Below are 23,407 nucleotides of genomic sequence, written 5' to 3' on the forward strand. Positions count from 1 at the left end.
AGAAAGATTCTATGTGTAAGTTTCAAATCATTTGAGAACTATGGTCTAGAATAAAACCATTTCAATATATTCCATATCATAAGTTAGCTTTCTTTAATGACTTAGGGAAAATAACAAATGAAAATATGAAAATTCACAAGTCTGTTTTAGTTTATAGGAAAAAAATTGGAAGCTTTTTGAATAATAACAATATGATGTCTTAGAAGTTTAAATAGTTTGGTAAGCTTTTTTCTACCATTAGCAAAATCAGTTGAATGTTGACATCTGTCAAGAATATTTAGCAGAATCTTGATGAGTTCAGAGAGGTGGTAATGAATTATAACTGAAAAAAGGTTAAAGTACATAGGTACAAAGGAATTCACTGTACTGACTACCTAGATTTCATTCTGAATTGTAAGGTGAGATGTACTTCAAATGCTTAAGAGTATAATAAAATGGAATTTTCAAGTCTAAATTATCAAGTTGGTCTTGAATGTAGAAGTTTTTATTCCTGTAATGAGTTACTTCTTGAAATTTAGAGAGAAGGAATAGTTTCAGATTTCATAAAGGAAAGATATTCCTATTGATTTGTATTTCTTTTACAAGTGATGTGAAAAACCAATATTTCTATAGGCTCTGTACCTCCACCAACAAATCAGCCTTTACCTACAATTTATCAACCAACTCGAGCTCCACTTGGACCACCTCCATCTGGAGGCCCACCTCTAGTAAGGTCATTGGATCCCCAGAGCAAAACATCAAACAGTGTTCCACCTCAACCACAACTTAACTCAGCTGTGAACCAAGGTAAGCAAGTCATAACAGAAATAACTTTTTTTTAAAAAATCAAGTCTTGAAGTAGCTTTCTGGTATTTTAGTCTTATACTTAACAAGTTTATGAAACTCGCAGTTTGAATCTATGGAGTAATGATATAAACTTATGCTTTAATATGCTTTAATAATGTCAACTCTTTAGTTGACAAAGTGTTTTCACGTTTCCTATCTTGTTTAGAGGGATGAATTTATCCTGAACCTTTATTTCTTTAGTTAGTTGAGTTAGCTCATTATTGTATTTTCTACCATTATGCAACTTGTCTAGAATTATTCTGGAGGGGGGGGAGTTGTCTCAAGGGTGAGGCCCTAACTTTTTAAAAATTTGGTTTTTAAAATTCTAAACCTAACAGACCCTGAAATTATGAACATTTCCATATGTAGAGTGACACATGTGAAAACAGAATTTTATATGAAACCATGAATATTTCTACAGTTCTGCTTGGGTTTTTTTTTTTTAAAACATATATAGTAAATTCAGCATATTTTTTTTTTAGCACGTTACTTTCAAAACTACCCTGCTTAGCTGTTTTTCCATCTGAATTTTCTTTTGTTCTCTGTGTGCTTTTTAAAATATTTATTGGCTCTCCTCTTTTTTCTTTTTTCTTTTGGCATCACTATTACTACCCTCTTATTACTCTAACCCCCCCCCCCAATTAAAAGGGGGAAAAAAACTTTTTTAACAAGTAAGCATAATCAAGCAAAATGAATCCATACTATGGCCATGTACATTTTGCTGCCTAAGCTTATGATTCCAGGGCCACTTCTATGTTGCAGTGACTCTTAAGAGGAAGATTTTTAAGGTATTATTGTATTGTTGTTTGCTTTTTTAAAATTTTTCTTGATGCAGTTTGTTTTTTATTTCCAACAGTAAAAAAAGATTCGAAAAGAGAGAAGAAATTCAATAAAACCCACCTGCAGTTACATTTTTATGTAATTACTACTAGCAATTTATATACTTAATATTACTAATATATAGCATTTTAAAATATAACTGAGTACCTAGCAGCATTGCAAAGGTGCTTAGTAAATACCTTGTAGTTTGTGGTTTACATCAGATATTTTCCAGCTTTCTTGAGGCAGCAATTACTGCAGGCAAATTTCTGAATCTGAACGATATCTTTTTTTTTTTTTTTAAGGCAGTTGGGGGTAAGTGGCTTGCCCAGAGTCACACAGCTAGTAAGTGTCAAGTGTTTGGTCTGAGGCCAGATTTGAACTCAAGTCCTCCTGACTTCAGGGCCGGTGCTCTATCCACTAAACAATATCATTTTAAAGAATTATGATTTGGGGAAGCGAAACCTGAAAATAGATTTAAAAGACTATTGTGGGCACATGTTGTAATTTAAAACCAGCAGAGGAAGTAATGATTGTTGCAATTGTTGTATAACCAGAATTCTTAGCCTTTTTTGTCTCCTGGGACCCCTTTAGCAGTTAAATTAAAACTATGGACCCCTTTTCAGAATAATGGTTTGTTGTCTAAATGCATAATTGAAGGAGATTCTCATTTCATTTTTAGGTTAAGGAAAATAAAGATTTAGTTTTTTTCCCATCCAAGTTCACAGACTCCATAAAACCTATACACAGGTCTCTTTGGCATCTGTGGACCCCAGATTAAGAAGCAGGTGCTGTCTAGTAGAAAAGAATTTAGTAATCAGAGCACTCTATGAAATTAAAAACTTCATTCAAATTGAAAAAATTTACAATTTACCAACTTAGCATTGTTAGAATTTATTTATTATTATATCTGCGATGACTAAATCCAAGAGAGATTTTACTAATTGGAAAGATCACACATGAACCAGTATAATTATATTTCCGGGTATAGAAGTAGTTGTAGGTGTTAATATTCTGCTGAATTTAGTGCCTTAGGAACTTGAGTTCTATCAGGTAGGTAGCACAGAAGTTTTTGAAGAAGGTTTGCTTTTCAAAAACAGGTATCCTTGTTTATGACTAATGTAATGCTTCTTAAATAGTTGTGACATTTTATTTGGGTTTTGTACTGCCCTTCAAAAAAAATAAAAAGACTGAACCTAACAGTTTTAGCTCAGGCTAACAAACTCTGTGGTCATAAATGTATGCTGTATGATGCTTCATAAGAGCCCTATAAAAATTATGACATTTAACTTCTCTGTGCCTGCTTCCTAATCTGTAAAGTTAGGGAATTATACTCAGTGTCTTCTGTTGTTTCATCTAGCTCTGAAAGGTATGATCTCTCAGATGGTTACACCTTGAATTTCAGTACCTTATTTAGGTTCATCTTTTTACCATTTTATTTCCTTCATCAAATAGTATTTATTAATTTTGATGACATTTCTCCTTGAAACTCTTTGGGAGTTGTTGATGTAGTTCTTCAAGTACCTAGTTGTTTTAAAATTGCATTACCAATATGTATAGGATTCTTGCCTTCAGAGAACTTATATTTCTTTCCACTGAGGTATTGTCTAAAAAATTATGTCAAAACACCTAGGCTTTAAAAAAAAAACCTAAGCTAAAAATCAAACTACTTAGTTATTTAGGCATTTAGTTCATATGATTCCAGATATTTGAATATTTGAAAGAATCCAGTATATCAGTTTCTTACTTACAATATTTGGTATGTGGTCAGCACAACTATTTTATCTCTAAAGATATTAAATTTTATGTTATTTCAGTAGATATGAGAGTATAGTCTATGATAAAATTCTCTTACAAAACTCTTACATTTTAGTTAATAGTTCAAATTTTGGAAAAAAAATTATTAATAATCATTCTTGATATTGAACCCGTTAAATGATTTCAGTGAACTCTTTTTCTAGGTGATACGTCAACTGCCAATAATGGCTCTGTGGTTGAGAACACTTATGATACAATTGAAGGAGGTGGCTTCCTGGGTAAGGTACTATTTAAGTTGCCTACTGTAAAAAAATTTCTCTTGAATGGTAACTTAGTAGATTGTGTGAAAATCAATTGAATATACACATTGTCTTCAACTTGCTAATGGTCACGTGTAAGATGAGTATCTAGAACTGAAAGCATGTGCCCTTCCTGATCAACATTCCCCTATGTATATTGTCTCCCCTCTTAGAATGTAAGCTCCGTGAAGGCAGGATGGTCTTTGCTTTTGTATTTGTATCCCCAGTGCCTGGCATGGCACATGGTAAATGCTTAATAAATGTTTTTTTACTCATTTACTTTTCCCATAGAAATAATGTTATTTGGTAGTCTTGGTGGTTGGTAGTCTTAGACTAACCTAAGAAGAGCCTGTTTAATCTATAATATACTTGGAGTATAGTACTCTATACAAAAATGTTATTGAAAATTAAATTCCTATGGGAGGAATTTATTCAAAATTTTAATTCAGGACATATTTTACAAATATTCTGGTGATTCCTAGGGCAGGGTGGAGGTGGGAAGGGAGTATTCTACCAGTTCAGAGGGAACTCATTTTTTTTTTTTCCATTACCTTCCTGGAAGTAAGAATAGGGACTCTTCTCTTTTTCCTAAGCTAGAGCTGGTGATTCTGTTGGCGCCTGTGTCTTGAACTCCAATTGGTTGGGGGATTGAGACTCTGGGTATGGAGTAGGAATGAGCAGAGATGGTGCAAGGAGGGGAGTGAAGGAGGTAAACCCTCTAGGGATAGTTCATAGTTTGGATTGGTACCCTTTCTTTTTGACTATGAAATCTGGAAATTAGCCCACCTGTTTTTCTTTTCATTGCTGCCTTGGTTTTTCTCCTCCCTTCTTGATTGCAGAATAGATGGATTTCCCTTCATGTTTTTGTTCTTAAAGTGCGCACATTGGGAAACTAAAACACTATTGATGGAACTGTGAACTTATCTAACCATTTTGGAGAGCAATCTGGAATTGTGCACAAAGAGTTATAAAACTCTGTATTCCCTTTGACCTACTGATACCACTATTAGATATGTTTCCTAAGGTGATTGGAAAAAAAAGGAAAAGAGCATATATGTTCAAAAATATTTATAGCAGCTCTCTTTGTGGTGGCAAAGAACTGGAAATTGAAGTGATGTCTAGTTGGGGAATGTCTAAATAAGTTGTGGTATATGATTGTGATGGAATACTATTGTGCTATAAGAAAAACATGGAAAGAACTTACATGAAATAATGAGTGAAATGAGCAAAACCAAGAGTACATTGTGTACAGTAACAGCGATATTGTTCAAAGAATAACCGTAGATGACTTATTCTGAGTGTTATAAATACTCAAATCAACTACAAAGGACCTATGAAGGAAGATGATATCCACCTCCAGAGAAAAAACTGAGAAATAGAAGTATTCATAGTATGGTTTTACAAATAAGAGAGAGAGAGAGAGAATGAATGAATGAATATGTGTATATTGATGGCCTTCTCTAGTACAGGATAGGGAAGGAGAGAGGGAGACAGTTGGGAACTTAAAATGTAATTGAAAAATAATAATAAAGTGAGCACACTACCCTTTGAAGTTTTACAAATATCTTTATGTTAGCAACTGTAGGAAATATGGTATTAAGGATTTTCTTCCTATCATTTCTCTCTTCTCTTCCTCTCTTCTTTTCTTCCCTTTTTTTAGAACCTATAATGAAAACTGCATTTAGAGGTTAAATGGAATCCTTGGGTACCTCTGGTTTTTCAGAGGAAAAGTAAACTCAGTTTATCCTGGGCATTTCATCACAGGGATAGGATCAGCTTCTCAGGAATGTGAGAAGATAGGACAGGAATGGGAAAGTAGCAGTATTGAGTTTATCCTCCACTATTCTTCATGGTCAGTGAAAATCCTTCCCAGCCTCCTTGAACCTAGTGAGGTGAAAAATTGGATAGAGAGGAGAAGCAATAGCAAATGGGCTAGAGAATGGGAGAGAAATCTATTTACCTTAGTTGTGTGTATGTCAGTTGGAGATTGATTATTATATACTCTATGTTGCTCTGTGACAGCTCACATATACATTATGCTGAAATTACTGCATTTATTTTAATCTGGTAGAGAGAGGCTTGTCATTTGACTTATTTCACAAAATCAAATTCTTAAACTGATTGGACCAAGCACTCATTATGGATAAGCACTTTAGAACTTTGATTCCCTGTTTTGGTTTTGATTACGAAGTAAGGATTCTTAACTTATTTAGTAAAAATATTTCTAAACTGTATTTTTCAACTCAAAGTTATTTTTTTTTCTTTTAGCATCACCACAACTTGCCAACCAGAATCCCAAAACAAGTCGAAATGTTGGCTATTCATATCCCTCCTTACCACCTGGTTATCAAAATACATCTCCCCCTAATATGTCAGGAAGGCTGTCCACAGCCTTGCCATACACCAGTGGGCTGCAGCCATTTTCTCAGGTAAATGCTTTTTTCTCCTTTCCCCATTTCTCTCTTCTTAGCTTAAAGAATTTTGTAGTTGGGCAAATTTCAAGATAACTTTCTATATTTTATACTTGCTTAATTGGTTAGGGTAATGTGAATTATATATAAAATTCTTTATTTTTATATTTGTTTTCTACAGAGCTAAAATATTGACATGGAAAATACAAGTTTTATTTGGCAGAGAGATAAAATAGCCAAGCCCCTCAACATTACCTTATCTCTGCTTTTACCTATAAACTGAACACTTAATGAAAATTACTTATTCTGAAATTATATTTTCAGTCTCCCTTAGGTGCTAATCATTTAACCACAAGCATGGGTGGGTTAAGTCTACATCCAGAAGGACTACGAGTTATCAATCTTCTTCAAGAAAGAAATATGCTTCCAACCACCTCTTTGAAGGCTCCTGTCCCAAACTTGCATGAAGACGTACAGAAACTTAATTGTAACCCAGAGTAAGACTTTTAACAATGTTTCTTATGAAATGTAGCTTATAGTAATCCCCAAAGCTGGTTTCTTAGATGTTATACACAGCATTATAAGGCTACCTTTCTTAAAATGGTTTCTGTTCATTTCTAAATAAATTTTCTAGATATATTTTGTTGTGTGTTCCATTCAGTTATGAAGCAAACCTAATAAAGATAGAAAACAAGTTGCTACTGGATATTAATGTCAATTCATCTAAGGACATGTCAAACCTTGCCTATGTTGCAGCTATTGTTGACATTAATATTACTTTAATCTGCCAGATACAGTGGCACACGTCTTTAATTCCACTTATGGGGGATGCTCTGAGGCTGGCATATCTCTTGAACTCAAGAATTCTGAATTGCAGTGAGCTATGATGATCATCTATCCACATAAATTTCAGCATTAATATGTTAGCCCCCAGGAATTGGGACCACTAGGTTGTCTAAAAAAGGACAGACCAGTCTAGACTAGAAACAGAGTCCATTAAAGTTCCTATGCTGATCAGTATTGGTACTAGGTTTATGAGTGGGCCCCTACATTTTCAGCCTGTGTAAGTTGGCAAGACCCTGTCTTTAAAAAAAAAAAATTACTTCATCTAAAAGAATGTTAAACTATCCATAACATGATGAGATTGTGGTGAGCCAAATAAAAGACTAGCACAATGCCTGGCACGTGGTAAGTGCTATATAAATTTTAGTAGTTATTGTTATTATTAAAATTTTATGTCATGTTTAATTCTATCTTGTACAAATCAGATAACTTAAGTGTTTCAAATGGTTTTATAAAAAACTCTAACAAAATTGGAGTATGATATACTTGAGTTTCAAAATATTTATATTTTCATCATTATGTGTACTCTTTCCATTGATGCTAATTGACACCCATCCCCTACTTTTCTACCTCATGCTTTAAATGGTTTCATGAGTTGCCATGGCCAACTCTAACTGATGAGCCCTTGACTTTTAGCTGGACAGGTCATTCCCCCATCACAATAGCTAACAAAGCATTTTAACTCTATTAAATCACTTGATCTTCACAAAACTCTGGCAGGTAGGTGTTCTTATCCCCTTTATAAATGAGGAGATTGAAGCTGAGAATTTAAGTAACTTGCCTATGGTCAGTCCACTAATAAGTGTCTCAGTCAAGATTTGAACTCAGGTCTCCTGTCACCAAGTCCAATGTTTTATTTGCTATTCCATCTAGAGGCTACCATGATGAGTCGTTAGAATAAGTCTTTTATGTAAAATCTATTAAATAATATTAATACACATTTATATGGTGCTTTATAATTCAAATGGTTTAAGTGCATTATCTCATCTGATCCTTACAATAGCATTGTCATGTACATAGTATTATCCCCATTCTACACATAGGATGCTGGGACTTAAAGAGTGACCTACCCAAGATCCATAGGCAGTAAGTGGCAGTCCTGGGTTTGAACTACTTATAATTCAAATATAAATCTAATTATGTAAGTAAAGAATGAAAGCATGGCAGTAAGATAAAAAAAGCTAGCCTCAAGAGTCAAAAAGACCTGTGTTCAACTCCTGCCTCTGGCATGTACTCTTATGTGTATTATTATGACCATGGCAGGTTATCATATACATATCCATTATGACCATGGGCAAATAACTTCTTTATTGCCCGCTGGCAACTCTCCAAGACAGTAATTACTAGATGAACTGCTAATCAGCAGAAAGTTTCCAACCTAGGAATTCCCTGAATAGGTCCATCCATCCGTCCCCCTAATAATGTATGTAGAGATATCAGAAAATACATAGAATCAGCCCAGCTGATTCAGAGCAAGATATTGTTGTGGTTTTTGTTTATTTGTGTTTTTAAGTCAAGGAGAAGCAAGGCCATGTGAGTATAAACTATCTGTCCTCTTTTTACATGGGATTCAACTAAAAAGGGTTAATTTAGTAATATTGGGGAAGATCTTCTTGAATTAATTGTCATCTAAAGAAAAGAATAAGAAATGTTTTAGTCTTCTTAATATTTAATTATATTTTCATAGAAATATTTAAAGCAACTATTTATGTGTTATATACTTTCACACAGGTTGTTTCGGTGTACTTTGACTAATATTCCTCAGACTCAGGCCTTATTGAACAAAGCCAAACTTCCTTTAGGGCTACTGCTACATCCTTTCAAGGACTTATTGGTATGTTAAACTTTTGAAATTGAATGACTGTATGTTGAGCAGAATTATGTAGATGATGGGTTAGTGTTTTTTTGATAATATGTAAATTACTGTGTGATGAGTTTTGTGAGTTATAGTTCTAATAACTTGGGTGATAACTTTAATTTATTACCTTTTACTAAAATTTCATTCCATTTGAAAGGTTTTTGGGAATAAAAACTTAAGTATATTACTGGAAAGTCTATGGAGCATTGTGGCATGTGGTTTTACAAAAACTAAGCCATGGGAGGGTTAAGCCTAAACCCTGATAGACATGTCAGTTTTCTCTTTTTTGCTCTTTCAGTGAATTTTCCTGTCTTTACTCTTCTTCAGGTTATTGTGGCTTTTGATTCTGTAATGTATAGAAAAGACATAAAATTGGAAAATGATAGAACTAAATTGCATGCTAAGAGAAAAATTTTGATTTCATAGAAATTCTTTCATAATAATTTATCAGCCTATTTTCTTAGAGTGCATTTAGAAACTTGATATTCTTAGAATAATTATACTTAAAGCTGGCTTTGTATTTGGGATTTTTAAAATTTACTGTTATGTGTTTCTTTTCTGCTTTATGGAATGTAAAAGTTTATTTGGAAGATACTCTTAAACTTCATGTACTTTTTATTTAAATTTCTTCAGTATTTATAACTGTTAGTTCTGAAGAGATGGATTAATCCTGGCCTTTAAAAATGAGGAATTCTTGTCCAGCTCTGGTTTTGGTTTTTTGGTTTTTTCCAGCAATTGCCTGTGGTTACCTCCAGTACAATTGTGAGATGCCGTTCGTGCAGAACATACATCAACCCTTTTGTCAGCTTTCTTGACCAAAGGAGATGGAAGTGTAACTTGTGTTATAGAGTCAATGATGGTATGTCTTGGTTCTTAAATGTTTTTTATCCAGGAACTGTCCCCATGCCTTTTTATTAGTCTATGTCACATATTGAGAAAGAGGTGAGGGGTAAGAAGAACTTATTGAATACAGTCTTCTCGGTAGTTCAGAGAAGGAGAGAGATCTGTTTCTGTAATGTTCTCTCAGTTTGGCTGCAGTTTTCCCTGGGGTTTTGATTGTCAGTTGAAAAACATTATTAAATTAGCCATTTTCAGCTGAATATATACCAAAAAAGTAACATTTTTGCTAATATTTACTTTGAAAATTCAATTTTTAGAAGCAAAGCAGTAAAACAGCAGTTGAGGTAATAAAACTGCTTTTAAGGAATTTGAAAAAAATTATAAACAACAAATAGTCAAACTTATAGAAAATTTATATGCAAAACTTTTAAAAATGTGCCACATATTTTAATAATGTAGAGTCAAACAGTTAAATAGACAAGAAATACATTTGCAGGGACAGCTCGGTGGCTCAGTGGATAGAGCACCAGCCCTGAAGTCAGGAGGACCTGAGTTTAAATCCAGCCTCAGACCAAACACTTGACACTTACTAGCTGTGTGACCCTGGGCAAGTCACTTAACCCCAATTGCCTAAAAACAAAAACAAAACAAAACAAAAAAAAAAGAAATACATTTGCCATACATCTCCTTCCAGTTCTAGCTAATATTCCATTACCTTTGACTTTATTGAATAGATTGAAATGCTAAAGGTGTAATAAAAATATTCTGTAGCTCAGTAATAATATAAGTACTATATATATTATATACATATGTATAATATATATAGTACTTTATATAATATATATATATTCATAGCACAGTAGTGCTCCATCTCAATTATATGGTACAACTTGTTCAGCCATTCCCTCATTGATGAGCATCCCCTCAATTTCCAATTTTTTGCCACCACAAAAAGAGATGTTACAAGTATTTTTTAACATATAGGTCCTTCTCCTTTTTCTTTGATCTGTTTGGGATACAAACCTAATAGTGGTATTGCTGGATCAAAAGTATGTACAGTTTTATAGCCCTTTAGTATCTAACCTCACAATGTTGTTTTGAGGCTCTTTGTATATAAATGGGAACCTTTTTGTAAATCTTAATGTACTACATAAATGTCAGCTATTTATTTAATATTTGGAAAATGTGAAACTTTTATAATTGTTCATGCATTCTGCAAGAGTTTATTTGGCACCTTTGATGTGCCAGGCTTCACACTGGGGATACAATGCAAAAATGAAGCTGTCTTTTCAAAGATTTTACATTCTACTAGAGGGAGGGAATGGGAGCACCATATGAACATATATAAGAAAATTCAAAATATATACACAGTAATTGGTGGGGAGAGACAAGTTTCAGGAGATGATATGCACTTGAACTGTATCTTGAAGGAAGCTAGGGATTCTATGAGGCAGGAGTAAGGAGGGAATGCATTCCCTCTATGGGCAACATACTGTGCAGAGTAGATGGAATTTCATTTATGGGGAATAGCAGATAGGACAGCATGACTAAAATGTAGATGGCATGAAAATGAGTCATGCACAGTAAGCCTAGAAAGGTAAGTGATAGATCATATACGGCTTTAAATGCCTAGCAGGGGAGATATGGTCAGATCTATGCTTTCTCAGTGTACATTTGGTAGCTTTTTAGAAATTGGATTGGAAATAGTACAAGAAACCATTTCATGGAGGCAGTTCAATTAGTTTTTGTGAGAGATGATGAGAGCCTGAACAAGGTTGGTGGCCACATGAGTGGAGAGAAAAGGTTAAATGTAAGAGATGTTTTGGAGGTAGGATCTATTTAGCTTCTCAACTGATCCGATAATAGGATGTGAGGAAGAGAATAAATAGTCAAGGATGACTGAAGTTTTGAACATGAGGGATAAGAAAGATAATGGTACCCTCAACAGAAATAGGGAGTTGAGGAAGAAGGGAGGATTTTAGGACAAAGATGAGTTCTACTTTTGGACATGCACATAAGATACCTGTGGGTCATTAAGTTGGAAATGCCCAGTAGGCAATTGGTAAAGGGGGACTGGAGCTCAGGAGAGAGAGTAGGCTTGGATATAAAGATAGAATAATTTGCATATAGATAATCATTAAATCTATTGGATTCTTTTTATTCTAAATTTGAATTAACATTAGTCCAAATGAGATGTTAGGCATTGACTTATAATTTTATCATTATATACAGTTCCTGAAGAATTTATGTACAATCCTGTAACCAGAGTATATGGAGATTCTCTTAGAAGACCTGAAGTTCAAAATGCTACTATTGAGTTTATGGCTCCTTCAGAATATATGGTAAGTTTTTATTTTTCCTAATTTAATTACTATAATTGGTTGTTAGAGTCTAACAAATGTTGTATTGGATTTTAAATAAGTGTTAATTCATATTTATTATAATAATACTTAGTTTATCCAGTCCCTGTCTAATCTGGACCATCTCACTATGTAGTTTTCAAGAGTGACCTACAATTTCTCCTTCTACTGTTTTATGATATTTCCTTGATACTGGATAACATTTATAGTTATTGCCTCATTGAATTAGAGCTTAACTAAAGCAGATAGTGATTGTCTAAGAGATAGACTAGGAAGTTTCAGCCTCTCTGAGTTTTCTCAATTAATTTTTTAAAAGTATTGAATAGTTTGATGGTTTCATGTCTATTCCTCATTGATAAAGCTACAGGAGTGTATAGAGCAACATTACAGTTGAATTCGAATTAAGAAGTTCCATTGGTTGGTTGTAATTTTTTCTCAAAGAGGAACAAAATGACATCACTATGTTAGTCAAGTTACAGTGTATTCAGCTGTGGCTGGTAAGACCAGTACAAGTTTGGAATGCTTTACCACAGCTCAGGTACAAATAGACCATGTGAACTTTTGGAGTGGATTCTCTAAATGTGCATACTTCGTGTTTCTTTTGAGCTGCTGCAATTCTACCTTGCTTGTACAGCACAGTGCCTTCTTTGATACAAATCACACCATGTTGGGCAGTCGTTTGACAGCATCTCCCATGTATGCAATCAATTCCAAAGTTCTTCAGCGAGACCTTGAGAGTGTCCTTGTATCACTTTTTCTGACCTCCATGTGAGTGCCTTTCTAGGGGCAGCTTGGTGGTATAGTAGATAGAGCACTGGAGTCAGGAGGACCTGATTTATAAGAAATTTCATGTAAACTTAATGGACCTATAGCTGAAATTTAACTGTAGAAGGCCAAGTGTGAGCACATGACTTTCCTTCAAAGATGCAATACTAAATTATATAGTCACTTCACTATTTTTATGCTTCTTTTTCATGACTTATTAAATTACCCACATTCATTGTTTAAAAAATGGTTCTAGGGACAGCTAGGTGGCACAGTGGATAGAGCACCAGCCCTGAAGTCAGGAGGACCTGAGTTCAAATCTGGCCTAAGACCAAACACTTGACACGTACTAGCAGTGTGACCTTGGGCAAGTCACTTAACACCGATTGCCTCACAAAAAACAGAACAAAAACAAAAACAAAAATGTTTCTATACAAAACTATGTTATATAGGGATAAAATAAAGTTATGAGTGAAGTAAATTGTAAGCTAATTTTCTTTAGAAATGAGGATATGTTTTTAATAAAGCCTTTTTTTTTCTTTCTTTAGTTACGTCCACCTCAACCTCCTGTGTACCTATTTGTGTTTGATGTGTCTCACAATGCAATTGAAACTGGATATTTGAATTCAGTTTGCCAGAGTTTGCTGGACAATCTAGATTCGTAAGTTTTTAGTTTTGCCAATAGAATTTTATCTCAAATCTGAGACTGTTAAGAGTTAATCTCTCACCTTATTGATTGGGTTCCAAAAGTTCATTGGTTTCACAGAATCATAGGACTTAGAGCTGGAAGGGACCGTAGAGGCCATCTGGTCTAACTCCCTAATTTTATAGGTGAGGAAACAGAGATTTAAAGAAATTAAGTGACTTACCCCATTTGTCTGAAACTCAGAAATTTTCCCTGTTGAAACAGTGTTTCAGATATTGGTTAGGTTTCTAAGCCAAGCCATAAAGCTTATTATGCAGTAATATAATTGAGTTACAGTAGTACTATATGGTAGGACAAGAGAGCATAATGATCCTGTGCAGGGGGAGAGAGAAGTGAGAATGGGAGCTACCATTGTTCCATTACCATTTATGGATAAGGAACATTGGAAGTAGGGTGTAAGTCTTCTGAGGATTGTCTGTCTGGTAATTCCAAATTACCAATAGGAACAAAAACTTTATACTTGGTTGTTTTTTGGTTTTTGGTTGTTTGTTTTTGGGGTTTTTTTTTTAGTAGCACTTTTTTTTAATTAATATTCAAGATATATGGCAGCTATGTCATATACATATATGACATGTAAGGGGAACTACATTTAGTCCAGTGCACTGTTATTCCTCAAAAGTTTATTTATTCACATACACACGCACACATATATATTCTTTAATGTATTGTTAATTTTGCATTTTTTTTCTAATTAGTACAGGAAATCTGTATAAAGGTTTTTATTTTCTGTAAATGGATCTTAGACATTTGTTAAGCTTTTTGAGGAAACCTTTTAAAAACAGAAGAGCTGCTATTTTTAAAAGATAACATTCTGTGAACATGAACATAAAAATGATATAACTAGAAAAGTATATATTTATCTGAAATTTTCAAAGTGCTATCATTTTTCAATACTAGAAATTTTCAAAATACTATCATTAATTGAATCAGTATTATTTGGAATGGGGCACCTAGGTGGCACAGTGGATTCAGGAAGACTTCCTGAGTTCAAATGTAGCCTAAGACACTTACTAGCTGTGTAACTGGCCAAGTCACTTAACCTTGTTTGCCCTAGTTTCCTCATCTGCAAAATGAGCTGGAGAAGGAAATGGCAAACCATTCCAGTATCTTTGCCAAGAAAACTACAAATGGTCACAGAAAGTCGGATATGACTGAAACAACTGAACAACAACAGTATTATTTGGAACAAGTTTTGGTGTGCAGGATTATTACTTTGTGTAGCTCTATAATATACTTGCTATTTTGAAAAGGGCATGTTTTCAAGTTTTTAAGAGTTCTGGCCAAGAGGTTGAGTATAGGACTTGAACTATGTTCCTAGCTACATTGGTGACTCGGGTATGACTATGCTTTATTTCCATAATCATATCTGTCATATATTTATAATAATACTTCACATTAATAGTTTTTGTTGGGGGAGTGTACATTGTTTTGGTCTTGACCTGTGACTTCATTAGTGTAAGTAACTTCCAGTATGGAAACTCCTTCTACCAGTGCAGGTCAGCTCATCTGAAATTTATATCCTTAAATGGTTACCTTAGTGAATTTAAAGGTTATTTGACTTGCTTATAGTCACAAAGCTATTATGTGTATGGCACAAATTTCAACTGAGGTGTTCTGAATCCCAAACTAATCCTCTGCTGTGCTGCATTGCCTTTCCACATTTTTGTGCAGCTTTGTAATTTACAAATCACTTTCCTTATAAAATTTTATGAGGTAAATAGCACAAGTATTTTTACCCCCATTTTACAGATGAGGAAATGGGCTGTAAAGGTTGTGATTTGCCAGAGGTTATAGACAAGTAAATGTCAAGTGTCAGGACTGAAATCTGTGTGTTCTGATTCCAGACCTAGTGTTGTTCTAGTATACTAAGTTGCCTTCTAAAAGTTTCTGAAATTCATAGCAGGTATTTAATCTCCTGTCATTGAACTATGTGGGTGCAAAATTATGATAGAAATTAACCTTATGAACTTCTTTTTAGGCTTCCTGGTAACACTCGAACAAAAATTGGCTTTATAACATTTGACAGTACAATCCACTTCTACAGTCTTCAAGAAGGTCTCTCTCAGCCTCAGATGCTAATAGTTTCAGATATTGAAGGTATATTTATGAATTTAAAGGTTAAAATGAATATTAAACTGACATTTTTTGAACAATATTAATCAGTTACACAAGTTATTATGTTGAGTATTAAATGCTAAACCTTGTATGTAAATCATAAAATTTATCATGCTGGAAGGGACCTTGGTGATCCTTTAATCCAGCCTTCTCTATTTGATAAATGGTGAATGGGAGTCAGCAGGTTACCCATAAGGCACACCCTGAGCTAGTCAGTGTAGTATTCATGAAATACACATAGGCATCACAGCTATTATTTGCTCATTCTTGACTTGATTTTACTTGTCTTACTAAGAGGTTGAGATGCTGACAAGTGTGAATTTTTGTAACTAGAGAGCATAGTGACCTTGGTAGACTTGGACCTAGGATCCAATTCTCCTGACACAGTCTTCTTTTTTCTGTTATGCCATGCTAACCCTTTCTGATGAATTAGCATAAATTGAAAGTGGAGTGATCATAATTAAAACATATCTATAGTGAGACACTATTAAAGAGGTGAGAATTTAACAGAATACAAACTATAAGAGCTTTCATAATTGATATTCACTGTTCAATTTATATTCTCTTAATCTTTTTAAGATAAATAATGTGATCTCATTAGTAAAAATTGAAAATTTCAGTTTCCATATCTGTAAAATGAGAGGGTTTGCTTAGAAGTTCTGTAAGGTCCCTTCAAGCTCTAAGAATATATAGACAGTATTTTAGTTCTCAACAAAATAAAAATGTAGAGAATTTATGTTTTGATTCCTGAAAGATAGAGCTAGAGATTATAGCATTTAAGACAGAGGGCAACTTAAAGTAGTGTGAGAGATATTTCTTATGTGAAATAACTATTACACATTAAAGATACCACTTTACCAAATGTTAAATGCTTTTGAATTTAAAATATTCAAAGCTAAAGTGCTACATGAAAAAAAAAACTTTTCATTACAAAGCTTTAAAGCTTTATTTTAGTTTAATCTAAAGTATCTCATGTCATGTGATATACTTTATGCCCCTGGACCATGCCCTGTGGTTTGCTATGTTGAGCGATATAATTTTTAGAAACTGTTATGGCAGTGTTCTTGTTGAGAAATGTAATTACTCTTTGAATTACACAGCTGTTAAGGAACTGCACTACTTCAGTGCAGTGATATAATATCCACGTGTTTCTGGTTATTTCACATTTACTTTTTGTATGTGCCAAGAACATGCCTATGACTAACTTATAGGACCAGGCACAGCTGAGACAGAATTCTATTCCAAATTACTTCCTTAGATCTTAGAAACGGTTATTTATGTGAATCAGCAGTGAGTTCTTGGCAAACCAAAAGAAACTCACAGGCCAGATTTTTTGCTGTCTCAAAAGTGATGTGATTTCAGGACTTTATTAATATTAGAGAAGGCTAGAAACACAGGAATTAATAATTTAATCCTTCATATAAACTTAGTGTTGTCATATTTTTGACAAATGCAGAAATGTTGCATCCTTAGAGTTTTGGGGGCAAGTCATTTCATCATTTTTATGTAGCTTAGAAATGATTAACTTTAAAAAATAAACTTTTGTATTTTCAGATGTGTTCATACCAATGCCAGAAAACTTACTTGTAAATTTAAATGAAAATAAAGAGGTAAGAATCATTTTTATGTCAGTATACATTTTATGATACCATTTTAAAGCGTTAAGAAATTTAAAATGAAGGATGATAAATTATTGCCTTTAACATTTCTGAAACAGGTGAACTTTTTATATTAAAGTGTTTTATATTTAAAATTTATCATGTATCACACTTGTATTTAGTTTGATATATTAGAACTATTATTGTATAACAAAGCAGTTCCTTTTAGGGTGGCAGGTGGGTATATTTCCCAGTAGACTCTACCAGCCTGCTTCACCAGCCATTTGAGGACCAAAGGGTATCTTGATTTAAGGCATTGAGTCATTTTAAGAAGTACTCTAGCCATGCTGCTTTCATTGCATGTTGCTTTTCTGATTTGTATAAACTGTATTATTGGCTGGCTTGGAAATTGACTTGACATAATTCTGTGACAGGGAAACAATGTCTTTAAAGTTAAGGATTTTGTTGTATATGCACATATGTGCTATAGGTAACATTTTAACTAGCAAGCCTGTGCTCTCAACTGTTGGTGAAAATTAGTTTGTAGTTGAACAGTGAGGTAGCACACCAGACAGAGGAGTGAAGATAGAGCACCAGACCTGGAGTCAGGAAGACCTGAGTTCAAATCCAACCTCAGACACTTTCTAGGTGTGTGACCCTGGGCAAGTCACTAACCTGTTTGCCTCTGTTTCCTCATCTATAAAATAAGGATACTAATAGCACTTTCTTCACAGTGGTGATGTGTGGATTAAATGAAATAATGTAAATTTCTTTGTAAATCTTAAAAACACCATAAAACACTAGCTGTTGTGATTATCATAATTCTTCCCTCATCACTTATGAAGCTGAACCTACAACTTGTAAAAATTGAAATTGCTAGTTTTCAAATTTGCTATCTTAAATCTTGAAATAGGACATAGTGAAACCTATTTTAGGAGTGACTCGAGATTTAAATGTATATGAGGGGGATAAATGACTATATTTCATGGCATTCTTTATAACATCGTATCTGTTAGTAAGCATTTATTAAGTGTCTAATGTGTAGTAGGCACTGGGTGGGCTAAGTGCTGATGTTACAAAAAGAGGCAAAAGATAGTTCCTGCCCTCAAGCACCTTACAGTCAAATGGGGGAAACAACCAGCAAACAAATATGTACAAACAAGCTATGTATAGGAGAAGTAGGAATTAAAGTTAAGCGAGGGAAAGCAATAGAATTAAGAGGGCTTGGGAAAGGCTTCCTCTAGAAGATGAGATTTTAGATGACCTTAAAGGAAACTGGGGAACCTGATAGGTAAAGGGAAAGCATTCCAGGCATGAGGGACAGCCAGAGAAAATGCCCAGGACTGTGAGATGGAGTATCTTGTTCATGGAACAATAAGGCCAGTGTCACTTGGGAGTAAGGTATAAGAAGACTGGAAAGCAAGGCGGGGGCTAGGTTATTAAGGGTTTCAAGTGTCAACAGAGGATTTTGTATTTGATCCTGAAAGCCATAGGGAGGCACTAGAGTTTATTGAAGGGGAGGGGAGTGCAATGGTTGGACCTGAAATTTAAGAAAATCGCTTTAGAGGCTGAATAAAGGATGGATTGGAGTGGGGTGAGACTTGAGGAAGGCAGACCTACTATTGGAATAGACCAGGTGTGACATGATGAGGGCCACATGCATCCAAGTGGTGGCAGTGCCAGGAGAGAAGGGGGCTTATTTCAGCGATTTTACAAAGCTAAAATTCACAGGCCTCAGCAACAAATTGGATGTAGGGGATGAGGGATAGTGAAGAGTCATGTGAACCTGAGGGACTGAGAGGATGGTGTTGCCCTTGATGGTAATAAGGAAAATATGTGGGAAGGGTTTGGGGGTAAGATAATGAGTTCCATTTTGGACATGTGTTTAAGATATCTACCGGACATATAGTTTGAGGTGTGTGAAAGGCAATTGGTGATTTGAGATTAGATGTCAGCAGAGAGGTTGGGGCAGGAAAAGTAGATTTGAGAATCATCACAACAAAGATGGAATTAAATCCATGGGATTTATCTATTCTATATCTATTGCATTAGACGTTCTTGGCAAAAAGCTTAGTCTTAGAACCATAGTGGAACTTTTGCATTTGCAAAAACTATAAGACATTAATCGTAATTTGTACTGCTTGACAGTTGTGTAATGTTGACTGATTTAAAATGGCTCACTTGTCTTAAGACAAACTCTTCATTTGATGTTCCATTTGTAAATTCTCTTGCTATCTTTTTTTTTCTTTTTTCTTTTGTTAGGCAATTGGGGTAAGTGACTTGCCCAGGGTCACACAGTTACTAAGTGTCAAGTGTTTGGTCTGAGGCTGGATTTGAACTCAGGTCCTCCTGACTTCAGGGCCGGTGCTCTATCCACTGCGCCACCTAGCTGCCCCGTCTTGCTGTCTTCAGTGACTGTCTTGCCTATTTTATTAACTAGTGAATTTTTTTATATGTAGTGAAATTCCAGTGTGTTCTTCATTTCTCCAGCTTATTCAAGACTTACTGAAAACTTTGCCACAAATGTTTACCAAATCTTTGGAAACACACAGTGCTTTGGGACCTGTGCTTCAGAGTGCCTTTAAGTTGATGTCTCCTACTGGTGGTCGAATCTCTGTTTTCCAAACACAGCTTCCATCAATTGGAGTAGGAGCATTAAAATCCCGAGAAGAGCCTAACCAAAGATCATCTGCTAAGGTTAGAAAATTACCAGTTCTTAGTTTCCAGAAAGTATCATATTTGTGCTCATGCATGTACACTGTTTTTTTAGATTTAGCTGTACTCACTGCATTCCCTTTACAAACCTTAGGACCCTGTTCAGCCCTATCCTTACCTAACCTTCCCATCCTACTTCATTAAGATTCCAGTAAGCTATAGAGCAGAGGTCCTGCCTCCAAAATGAGGCACACTGAGGATGATTCAGGTGCTTGCAGAGGAAGAGGTAAGATCTGGTGAACTGCACAGAGACAAGTCAAGCCTTAGATTTCTGGATATGTTTACTGCTGTGTACTGCATTTGAACGCATTGTGAAAAGGTTGTTGTGCTTATATGCTGAACCATTGAGAGATAGCATGACAAAAGAGTACTAAACTTAGAATTAGACTAGATGGACCTGGGTTCATTTTTAAAATTCTTTTTTATATTATTTTCAGTTCCAAATTCTCTCCCTTCATTTTTCCTCTTGTGCTCCTCTACCTATTGTGACAGCAAGAAAATTAAAACCCATTACAAATATGTATAGACGTGCAGAACAAATGCCCATATTAGCCATGTTCCTCTCTCTCCACTTCCACCCCCCAAAAAAAGAAGTAGAAGTAGAAAAAAATATGCTGAATCCATGAATTCTATTTTTTTTTTTCCAGCCAAAGATAAGGTTTGTTAGAACACTGATTGGGTGAGCAAGATTCCTAGTGGGTCTGTGCTATTGGCTGGATTTTAAGAATCTGAGCACCTTAATGGAGACAAGATAGATCTTATATACAGAAAGAATGTGGGAAGGTTCTCAGAGTGGTCAAGTAGTTTGAGGTGGGCTGGAGAAGGGATCTAGGGAGGATCTTGATGGGAGTGACTAAGAGGTAGAATAGGGTCTAGATAGGACGAAGGGTGGGAAGTAGCCTGGGGTCATCAGGAGGTATTGGACAATGTAGGTTGGGATGGGTCGGAGATTACAGAATTGGGAGACTGAGCCTAGCCACAATGAAAGTAACCACAACGAAAGGCCAGTTGAGAAGATTACTTGGGGTGATGCCTCAGGGGAATGCCAAAGACTTCACCTTGTGGGAAGAGGAGAAAACTCAAGGAGAGTGGGGGGTGAGGCGGTTTCCCAGGGCTCATATCCCGTCATTTCCCCCTCAAACAAATGGGACCCAAAATCTTTTGGGGTAAGGGGCAGTAGTCTCAGCTTGGGTCTGTACCAGTACTCTTTCTGGGGGTGGATAGCTTGTTTCATCAGGAGTCCTTTGGAATTGTTGTGAATCATTGTGTGTATCAGAGTTACTAAGTCTTTCAAAGATTTTTGTCTTTACAGTATTGTTATTGTGTACTTTGTTCTCTTGGTTCTTTTCATTTCCCTCTGTATCACTTCACGTAAGTCTTCTGAGGTTTTTCTGAAACCATTCTCTTCATCATTTTTTACAGCACAGTAGTACTCCATTGCATTCATACACCATAACTTATTCAGCCATTCTCCAGTTAATGGGCATCCCCTCAGTTTTCAATTCTTTGCTACCACAAAAAAGAACTGCTGTAAATATTTTTGTATATGTGCTTGCTTTTCCTCCTTTGATATCTTTGGGGTATAGATCTAATAGTGTATCTCTGAGTTGAAAGGAAGTTTAACAGTTTTGGGGGCATAATTCTAAATTGCTTTCCAGAACAGTTGGATTAGTTCACATTTTCACCAACAGTGTATTTGTGTACCTGTTTTCCCACACCCCCTCTAGCATTTGTCTTTTTTTTTTTTTTTTTGGTCGTATCAGCCAATAGGAATGTGAGATGGTACCTCAGATTGTCTTAATTTGCATCCAATTATTAGTGCTTTAGAACATTTTTTTTTCATATGGCTATTGACAGCTTGGATTTCTTCCTCTGAAAACTTCATATTCGTATCCTTTGACCATTTGTCAATTAAGGAATGACTCTTGTGGTAAATTTGTTGCAGTTCCTAATGTATTTTAGCAATGAGGCCTTTATCAGAGAAACTTGCTGCAAAGATTTTCTCCCCAGTCTCCTGTCTTCTAATTTCAAGCTGCATTGGTTTTGTTTGTGCAAAATCTTTTTAATTTTATGTAATCAAAAATAACCATTTTACCTCCTGTGAATCCTTCTGTCTTTTGGTCATGAACTTTTCCCCTATCCATAGATCTGACAGATAATTTCTTCCATGCTCCACTCATTTGCATATCACCCTTTTTATCTAAATCATGTACCCATTTTCAGCTTGTCTTGATAAAAGTTTTTCTTGTGGTGAGATGTTGGTTCATACCTAGTTTCTTCCAGACTACTTTCTAGTTTTCCAACTTTTTTTGTCAAATTGTGAGTTCTTTCCCCAATACCTGGGAATCTTTGAGCTTGTTATGTTACTGTGCTTGTTTGCTTCTGTATACTCCATTGTGTTCCTAAGCAGTTCCACTGTTCAGCCTCTCTTTCTCTTCCTCATTACCAAATTCTTTTGATGATTATAGCTTTGTTATATAGTTTGAAATCTTGTTTTGGTAGTCAGACCTGGGTTTAAATCATTTCCCTTCCACACTTATTAGCAAATTTATAGTCTCAATTGCTTTGAGCTTCAATTTTTTACTCTGTAATATAGGGATAATAATGCAAGACATTTTGAAAAATTTAAAAGTGCTATATATCTAGTATTATTTTTATTACTAATATAGTTTGCTTTTATGAAGGTAGATTTGTGTGTGTTTTAGAGTCACAACCTAAAATTATTTGAGGGGAGATTATCTGGAACAATAATTGTGTTATTTAGAATGATGTAATTATTGTGTAATAACATACTATTAACAGGAAATACATCTTACACCATCTACTGACTTCTATAAAAAGTTAGCCTTGGATTGTTCTGGTCAGCAAGTAGCAGTTGACTTGTTTCTTCTCAGTGGGCAGTATTCTGACCTGGCTTCATTAGGTAAGTTTTTTTTAAATTATTTAAGTGATTGTATATTTTTGTAATAGAGATTAAGTGTAATCTCCATTAAATGTAATGGAAAGGATGACATAAGAATTTACACTACATCAGATTTTAATAGCCTGACCTCTTATTTTACTTGTGTGGTAACTTAAGGGAAAGAAATTTCTAGTTTATAATTTAAAGTCATGGAAGAAAATTCTTATTAAATGTTATCATGAGAAAGTGGAGCAGCTTTGGATTAAGAATTTTGCGACCCTGGTAATCACAGTAGCAGTAAACTTACATTCTGCAAGTTTATAATGACTATGTATTGTATTTTCCAGGTTGTATTTCGAGATATTCAGCAGGTAGTGTTTATTATTATCCATCTTATCATCATCAGCACAACCCAGTCCAAGTAGAGAAGTTACAGAAGGAGTTGAAACGATACTTAACCAGGAAGATTGGTTTTGAGGCGGTCATGAGGATCAGGTGTACCAAAGGTCAGGAAATAACATTTTATTTGGAAAAGAACATTTGCTCTGTGTGTGTGTGTGTGTGTGTGTGTGTGTGTGTGTGTGTGTGTGTGT

General features: G+C 34.9%; 1 protein-coding gene across 2 annotated transcripts in view; it reads left to right on the forward strand.

Moving 5' to 3' along the window:
- SEC24A (SEC24 homolog A, COPII coat complex component) overlaps positions 1 to 23,407 on the forward strand; it is a 59,760-nt gene that overhangs the window by 16,304 nt on the left and 20,049 nt on the right. For both annotated transcript variants that reach the window (XM_027849074.1, XM_027849075.1), the window contains exons 3-15: positions 613 to 786; positions 3,606 to 3,680; positions 5,970 to 6,130; positions 6,437 to 6,609; positions 8,687 to 8,789; positions 9,546 to 9,672; positions 11,886 to 11,995; positions 13,327 to 13,439; positions 15,463 to 15,581; positions 17,154 to 17,209; positions 19,688 to 19,894; positions 22,715 to 22,835; positions 23,162 to 23,320. In XM_027849074.1, the coding sequence (XP_027704875.1) occupies positions 613 to 786; positions 3,606 to 3,680; positions 5,970 to 6,130; positions 6,437 to 6,609; positions 8,687 to 8,789; positions 9,546 to 9,672; positions 11,886 to 11,995; positions 13,327 to 13,439; positions 15,463 to 15,581; positions 17,154 to 17,209; positions 19,688 to 19,894; positions 22,715 to 22,835; positions 23,162 to 23,320 (1,698 nt within the window). The remainder of the gene's footprint in view (positions 1 to 612; positions 787 to 3,605; positions 3,681 to 5,969; positions 6,131 to 6,436; positions 6,610 to 8,686; positions 8,790 to 9,545; positions 9,673 to 11,885; positions 11,996 to 13,326; positions 13,440 to 15,462; positions 15,582 to 17,153; positions 17,210 to 19,687; positions 19,895 to 22,714; positions 22,836 to 23,161; positions 23,321 to 23,407) is intronic.

The sequence above is a fragment of the Vombatus ursinus genome, unplaced genomic scaffold (genome assembly GCF_900497805.2).
Source record: "Vombatus ursinus unplaced genomic scaffold, bare-nosed wombat genome assembly UNPS02007284.1, whole genome shotgun sequence".
NCBI lineage: Eukaryota > Metazoa > Chordata > Mammalia > Diprotodontia > Vombatidae > Vombatus > Vombatus ursinus.